Below are 8,440 nucleotides of genomic sequence, written 5' to 3' on the forward strand. Positions count from 1 at the left end.
TTGATTTAATGAAGTTTTCTATAATATCTTTTATAATATCAACACGATTGCTCTGGTGTTGTTGTGTAGATATACAGAGAATCGAAATCTAAAAGGTTTGGTGTTGTCAACATGTTAAAAGTGAGATGAGTTTTCCCAGAACCTGAACTACCGCAAATACACATTAGCATTGGGTTATTGGGAAATATGTCCGAATGTTTGAATTTCTTGCCCATTTTTATTTATTTACATTTTCGTACCAAAAATCACCCCGTTGCCTTTATACTTTGAAAGGAAGATTCCCTTGCCCGAACGTATATTTTTAAAAAATATGGCGTTGCCCTTGTGTTTGACATTCATTTCTCCAGTGTCGATTTTATCTATTAATTTGCTTAATCCCTCTTTAACGGTTTTCTTGGTTTCTTCGCCAAATCTTTGTCCGAATTCTTTAACCGTCCCTAATATATCTCCTACTCCCGAACCTCCTCGTGCTTCTCTTTCCATTGCCAAATTGTGTCTACGTGCTTCGGCGTTTGCAACGGCTTTAGCTTTCTTATCGTTGACAACTTTGGCTATCCCAGCAGCTCCACCAGCAGCTGCACCAGCTTCAGCTAAACCAGCAAAGATTAAAGGTAAGAAAGGTAAAAATCCACCCTTTTTAGTTAAATTCTCATCAATTCTTTCCAAGTCTATATCATCTCTGACTTTGCAATGTTTGTATTTATCGATAATCTTTTGGGTTATATGCACTTTTTTACCGTTGTAACTTATAAGAGTCGGCGAATTCGTTTCGATAGCTTCTATTATTTTCATAACTAAAGTTTCTGGTTTCATTTTTAAAGGGTGTTTTTTTATTCAATTCTTATCAATCTTCTATCTGATATTTTAATCAAATGTTTTGCTTCTTCCAGCAATAAACAGTAGCCGGTTACATCTCCTTGTGTAATATCGATGTGAATATTTATGTTTACCCCTGTTTTGAAAAGATCCTCTTGATGAGCTGACAGATCGAAACAAAAGATTGGATGATTGAGTGAAAAATCTGTGTATTCAAACTGAGGCGTATTTTCAAACAATTCGCACATGTTTTTATAGTTTCTGTACAATTCGTTGTAATCTTTTTTGGAAGGATCAATTGTCAAAGGTTGATTGGGATAATTATCGTTGTTCAATCTGACTTGAACTTTGCGAATGATGGGATCTTGAGTAAGGTTCAATGCCACTCTGAAAATGTTGTTGTTTGTCTGAGAGTCTGGCAAGTTTTTGAAACCGACCATTAGATATCTCGCTGGTTTGACGGTGTTGGTGATTGGCCACGTGGTGGATTCTCCCGTTAAAGTCATGCTACCTATCGTGTTACGACGAAGAAAAGCAATTTCGATCTCTTTGGTTAAAGAGTTGAATATTCTCGTTTCCACTTCTACGGAAGGAGTGATTACCGGTATGTAAAGTTGGATATTCGTTATTTCCAATTTTGCGTCAGAGTTGTTTTCACCAAAGAATATATTGTTGTCGTTGATTTCTCTTTGCAAATGAATTTTATACGGCAAACCTATGGAAACCTTTCTGTGTTCCAAGAGACCAAATAAAGGATACAACTTCCAATTTACGTAATTACCCCATCTGTTGTTCTCGACAACATTGTTGTATTGAAGCGCTCGTTTTTCAAATCCGTGATTTACTCCGCGAGTCACTCTTTCCAGTGTGTTTCTAGCAACTACCCTTATCCTAGCAAGGTCTGCGTCATTTGCTACAGTTTTGACCGGTTCTTTTAACTTCTCCGTCACCGACATCGGGAATCCATCCCGAAACTGAATCGTAGTTTTTGGGATACATAACCGTTTTCAACATTGTGTCAAACTCGCCGGGGTGTTTTATGGTCTCTATCGGATTTGAACCAGCTTCCAAAACCATTTCGCTGAATAAAGACGGAAAGAAGTTGTTTTCTAAAGTCGTGTTGGTTTGTGGAATTCGATTCTGAGTGGCGTCTTTGATTTTGAAATCGCATCGGAAATGGGCATCGGAAAGCAGCAACCAATTGGACAACGAATTAATTTCAAAGGTAACTCTTCCTCCGTCGTTTATTTGGGTCTTTGTCCCTACCGAAGGTGAGATGATTACGTAATCCTCTTTTTATCCATTTTTATCCAATGATTTTAAACCCTTTTCCTTGTTTTTCTAGGGCTTGTCGTTCTAGTCTCTTGTTTCTTAGTTCTCTTATTAGCTGTAGTTCTTTAAGTTCGTCAGATTTTTCACTGCATCGCTTATATTTACTCCTGCTTTTGCCACAGATCCAAGAGCTTGCGCTTCTGAGGAAATGAGGGATTTGTTGTTTGAGACAAAGTTGGCCACTTTGGGGATGGGAGATGTTAGCGCAGAGAAGGAACCGTCTGGAATAGAGACAACATTACTGTCGAAATAGAAATTAGAGGCTGGAATATAGACAACTGTCGAAATTGTAATCAGAGACTGGAATAAAGACAACTGTCGATATAGTAATCATAGACTGGAATAAAGACAACTGTTGAAATTGTAATCAGAGACTGGAATAAAGACAACTGTCGAAATAGTAATCAGAGACTGGAATAGAGACAATTGTCGAAATAGTAATCAGAGACTGGAATAGAGACAACTGTCGAAATAGTAATCAGAGACTGGAATACAGACAACATAACTGTCGAAATAGTAATCAGTGGCTGGAATAGAAACAACTGTCGAAAAAGTAATCAGAGATTGGAATAAAGACAACTGTCGAAATAGTAATCAGAGGCTGGAATAAAGACAACATTACAGTCGAAATAGTAATCAGTGTCTGGAATAAAAACAACATTGCTGTCGAAATAGTAATCAGAGACTGGAATAAAGACAACTGTCGAAATAGTAATCAGAGACTGGAATAAAGACAACTGTCGAAATAGTAATCAGAGATTGGAATAAAGACAACTGTCGAAATAGTAATCAGTGGCTGGAATAAAGACAACATTGCTGTCGAAATAGTAATCAGAGGCTGGATTAGAGACAACTGTCGATATAGTAATCAGAGGCTGGATTAAAAACAGCTGTCGAAATAGTAAAAAGGGCCTGGATTAGAGACAACTATCGATATAGTAATCAGAGACTGGAATAGAAACAGATATTTTAGACTAATATCTTTACGAGTCTACTCCCGAGAAGAAGGGCAAGTAAATTCTAGCATTGAAAATGCTCTGCAAGTGACAATATGTTCTTGAAATTGGTTCCAAAGACTGATTACTGACTATCCAGAAGCGTTTTAACGAAATTGTGTAAGGTACGTTCCTTCATTATTTCAATTGTGTTTATTTGTGACAAAAGAAAATTTTTTTAATAAAGAAAATGGGAAAGAAGAAATTCTTTATTTTGCTTATCAATTATGTGTGACTCTTAACAGATATCCGATATGTTTGAAGAAAAATATAGATTAAAACGTACCAAAGTTTTTTTGAAAGTCATTATAATTAGACTTTCAGTAAATTTTAGTAAATTTTCACTTCACTTCTAAAAGAGGTTAAAGCCGTCCAACAGGGTACGATATAATTTATATCAATTAGATTTCTGTTAATGTTCATTATTGATCATATTATTTTGTATCCGGTAAACAGAAACAACATGAATGACCTCTTATGAAAAACAAATCTATATCTGAACAGAGTTAAATTGTCGTTAATAACAATATTGTTGTCTTCAAATAATATACGAGAATCTAAATTTCTCTAACTTGTTGGCCAGTTTTCGTTCGATTTTAAATCTTTGCATAAAACTTCTTAGCAGCACGACCAAAGGCTCCGGAATAATTCATATCAGAATTCTGAGATAAATAGTGTTGAATGTTGCATTATCTAGTCTATCATCTTTCCAAATATCTGTTGAGCCGAATAAGTTACCACGTGTACACTGTGGGTTAGTCATTGAAAACCACCCACCTGCCGCCATCTTGTTTGGGCAATCATTTGGTGTGGTATCGTTATCGAATGTAGAAAACGGAGCATTATTTATATTGACCGAATTTGTCCACGAATCTGAACAGATTTCAGTAGAATGAGATGTGAAACCGGATACTTGTAGTTTGAACTGGTCAGAGACATCCATAACAGAAAACTGGTTGTAGTAACATTGAGCGGACAGTCCAGTATAGAAATATATATTCAATCGAAAATTATTTCTTTCTTTACTCATCTGATAAAATTTATCCAAACCGATCCAATGACTTGTACTAGCATCACCAAATCCTTGTCGATATTCTGAATATGTTCTGTTATAGTAATCAGGAATGCAACTAGAATGTCTAGTCAGAGCATGTGCTATTCCAAGATAATCAAAATGACATAAGATTTCAAACGGTTCTGGAGATAAGCTTGGTTTTACAAAAGACAACATCTGACCCAAATGTGACCAGTTAAGTTCGTGACCATGGGAACAATCTGGAAATACAAATACACAAATCTGACACACACTTTGTTCTTATGCACTTTATCAATTCCTTCCTGAAGTTACGATTTATAGCCTAATATTGATGCATTAAAGTAATATTACCAATTTTTCAAACACTTAAAGGTTTGAGTCATGGAATTAAAAAGTGAAAGGCCACTTAATCGTCATGTCATACTGGCTCAAATCTAGGTTATTAAATTTTGGGGTTGCAAATAGGATGACAAACCTGTTATGATATGTTCACAGTTATTTCCATAGTAACCAATAGGACAAAGACATGTGCCGTTTTCACAAGTTGATATCTGTAATATAAAAATTATTTTCTATTTTCATTAACGATTCGTACGAATATGTGCAGGTGAATCTACCGAGGGATGTATATCACATGCAAGTTGTCTATGAAATCATTTATTTTAGCTACTGTTTCCATTTCACATGGCGTTTAAATGTGTTTATCCACTATTATATTCGATCTCAGTAAGTATAAAATATAGATCGACAGGAAATAGAATTCTACAGCTATATTGAAACAAAAATATATTTTAAAGTATGAAAATCAATTTTCACCATCTTAATTTTCCAATATATTGATTAATATTAAAACATATCAATGCATTGTGATGTGTTTATAATAGGGTAGGGAGTAGGGAAATTATTTTCATCTGTTAAAAGTATGACTCGTTCTTCAAAGTTTCTATATATGACATAATAGGACTAACTGCTGTATACTGATAAAGATTACAAGTGTCAAATTTGGCCTAAAATTATATTGATGGCTCTTTTGCCGTCTTGGTCTTCGCAGTTTGCCTTTCATACAACAACTACTAAATACTTGGCGAAATACCTTCAAATTATGATTCATCTAAACGTTTAAATCGGGTTCAAAATATTTTAGATATGAATAGATAAAAAATAAAGTCAATGAATAAATACAAACAAATTAAGGTTGATACAGATACATTCTAGCAGTCGGCTCATTAAATATTGAGTTTTTATTTACGATTTCGTTATTTTAATTGGTAACTCATGTTTTCTCACATAAAAACTATTGACCATTTTGATCAATAAATAATTGAAGTCTGCGACCTAGAATTAAAGTAACCATTTATTTTCTGTCGATACCATATCGGTCGCCTATTCTGTATACAATTGTTCCACGAAAATAAGCAGAGACTAATTTCCTGCTTTCTTAATGACCAAATCTTGTAATTTGCTTTTACTCTGATTTAAAAAGACGTTTTGTGGAATACGATAGTACACTATTATATATATAATCAAAATGAAAGGAAACATTGTTAAGTAAAAAGCTCAATGGATTGGGGAAGGGGAAAAACCCTCGAAATATTTGTGTAGCCTGGAATCTAGAAACTATTACAATAAGATAATAAAAATGGCCAAACAATTACAACCAAAACTGAAATAATTAAAGAGACACAACTTTTTTTATCAAAATCTATGCGAAGAAGGATTATGATACAGACCAAAATTATCTCATGCAAAAACTAGGAAAAGTAAATTTTAATGTACTATCAGACACTGAAGCAGACGAACTTGAGGGGGAAATAAAATCTGACGAAGCATTGGCCTTCCTGAAAAACATGATCGAAGCCCTGGCTCTGACGGATTTCCGACATAATTTTTCAATCTTTATTGGATTGACTTGGGTAACCTTATTGTTAGAGCTAAAAACTACTCCTACAGTATAAATAAAATGTCGGTTGTTCAACAAATAGGCATTATTACATGCATACCTAAACCAATTAAACCAAAGCAATACTTAATAAACTGGCGACCCTTAACTCTTTTGAATACAATATACAAAATAGCATCGGGAGTGACAGCAAACAGAATCAAAAATACTTGAACAAAATTATAGGCCCAGACCAGACTGGCTTCATAAAAGGCAGGTACATAGCGTCGCCGTCCCGTGAAAACCTTGTATCTACATTTTAGGTGTTTTCACTTTTTGATTGAATTTTATTCAGAATTGAATTCTCCACCCTATGATAAATCTATGTAACTGCAAACCCAATTAAAACACAAGAAATTAACATGTGACAGCATGTATTGGTCAATGATTCTATTATATGAAAACCTTGTATCTGCAGATTTTTTTACATGGTAGTTGCTGCTTTTTTCCTTTATCCCCAACTAATGACTAAACAAACTACAGGTAATAACCAAATTGATACGATTTCCTTTTTTATCTATAGATCTGTACCTTACTTCACTTATTAAATAAAATTTGACATCAAATTCATACAGTTTTTCTGCAAAAATTCATGAATTTTGACACTTGGAAGATACGTGTATTTCCTCAGCAATATTCAACAGTTTAAGTAGACACGTGTTTTTCAAAGAACAACAGTTCTATAACTTTTTATTTAAAAGATGTAATATTTGGAAATAAACGGTTTTCTTTGATTTAAATGTAAAAGGATCACAGATATCATTTCATTCATTTTCAGGCAGAAAATAAAATGTCTACAGATATAACATAAGAAGGGTTATGCGATATTGTTAACATATCATACAATCCAAATGATTTTGGTGATACGGATCCTTACTATACTTCTGATGAAGAATTGGAAGTCCGACCCGTCATTGAATTTGAAAAGAAAGATGAGATTGCTGATCCTCAAGACGAAAGAGCGATAGAAATTGAAAGAGCTGTAGAAATTGAAAACGTTATTGAAGTTGATAAAGTTATAGAAGTTGATAAAGTTGATAAAGTTATAGAAGTTGATAAAGTTGATAAAGTTATAGAAGTTGATAAAGTTATAGAAGTTGATAAAGTTATAGAAGTTGATAAAGTTATAGAAGTTGATAAAGTTATAGAAGTTGATAAAGTTATAGAAGTTGAAAGAGCCATAGAAGTTGAAAGAGCCATAGACGACACCATTAAGGGAAAGGCAGCTAAACATACGAAAATCTGTACAAGCCTTTCTTGAAAAACTACCCCAGGTACCCTCCCACTACTGTAGAGCATCATCATCCAAACTTTACCTTGAACCACAGTTTATATCTTTGTCGCAATTGTATGATCTTTATAAAGAAGATTGCACAGAGCAAGATTTGAATGCAGCATCTCGTCAAATTCTTTCAGATGAATTCCATAAGAAAACCTTGAGTTTGTATCGGCCGCGTAAGGATCAATGTGATACATGTTTCTCCTATGAAAATGGCAACCTTACAGAAGAAGCGTATACTCTACATAGAAAAGCCAAAGACGTGGCAAGGGATGCCAAACAGGCCGATAAGGATATTTGTAAACAAGAAACCAACAAAACTTTGGTCAACACCATGGATATGCAAGCGCTTCTACTATGTCCTAGATTGGAAGCATCCGCTTTATATTATAAAAGCAAACTCGGAGTTCACAATTTTACTATGTACAATATGGGTAATAGTGAAGTTGTTTGCTATATATGGCATGAAGGGGAGGGGGGCCTTGGCTCAAATGAGTTTACATCATGTATTATAGATTATATACAGAGTCAAGATCAGTATGATACCATTATTTTGTGGAGTGATGGGTGTGGGTACCAAAACCGAAACGTTGTACATGGAAACGCTTTGTTAAATTTTGCTAAAGTTCACAAAAAAAACGATCATTCAGAAATATTTAGAAAAGGGTCACACCCAGATGGAAATTGATGCGGCCCATTCTATTATAGAAAGGAAGTTGCGAAACCAAGAAATTTACTGCTCAGCTCAATATGTAACAGCCATACAATCCGCCAGAAAGAATCCAAGTGCATTTAAAGTGCACTACCCAATTGTGTTATCGAAATGTCAATTCTTTTTTTTTTTTTTTTTTTTTTTTGGGGGACTTTGCTTTCAGCAAAGTCCCAGTTTGTTATCGAAATGTCTATTCTTTTTTTTGTGGGACTTTGCTACGGCAAAGTCCCAGTTTGTTATCGAAATGTCAATTCTTTTTTTTTTTTTTTTTTTTTTTTGTGGGACTTTGCTTTCAGCAAAGTCCCAGTTTGTTATCGAAATGTCTATCTTT

General features: G+C 34.3%; 3 protein-coding genes across 3 annotated transcripts; 1 reads left to right on the forward strand and 2 right to left on the reverse strand.

Moving 5' to 3' along the window:
- Positions 1-225: 225 nt before the first annotated feature.
- Positions 226-813, reverse strand: LOTGIDRAFT_161861 (hypothetical protein; the record flags this gene model as incomplete). Its single annotated transcript, XM_009057746.1, has 1 exon — positions 226-813. One exon carries the CDS (start codon positions 811-813, stop codon positions 226-228), a length of 588 nt encoding a protein of 195 aa, XP_009055994.1.
- A 1,386-nt stretch (positions 814-2,199) lies between these two features.
- On the reverse strand, positions 2,200-5,484 carry LOTGIDRAFT_161862 (hypothetical protein; the record flags this gene model as incomplete). The annotated part of the gene is made up of 4 exons (XM_009057747.1): positions 2,200-2,369; positions 3,921-4,418; positions 4,655-4,730; positions 5,467-5,484. The coding sequence occupies 4 exons, from the start codon at positions 5,482-5,484 to the stop codon at positions 2,200-2,202; spliced, it is 762 nt and encodes a 253-aa protein (XP_009055995.1).
- A 1,062-nt stretch (positions 5,485-6,546) lies between these two features.
- LOTGIDRAFT_161863 (hypothetical protein) lies at positions 6,547-7,379 on the forward strand (the record flags this gene model as incomplete). The annotated part of the gene is made up of 2 exons (XM_009057748.1): positions 6,547-6,601; positions 7,012-7,379. The coding sequence occupies 2 exons, from the start codon at positions 6,547-6,549 to the stop codon at positions 7,377-7,379; spliced, it is 423 nt and encodes a 140-aa protein (XP_009055996.1).
- Positions 7,380-8,440: the final 1,061 nt, after the last annotated feature.

The sequence above is a fragment of the Lottia gigantea genome, assembly GCF_000327385.1.
Source record: "Lottia gigantea unplaced genomic scaffold LOTGIsca_31, whole genome shotgun sequence".
NCBI lineage: Eukaryota > Metazoa > Mollusca > Gastropoda > Lottiidae > Lottia > Lottia gigantea.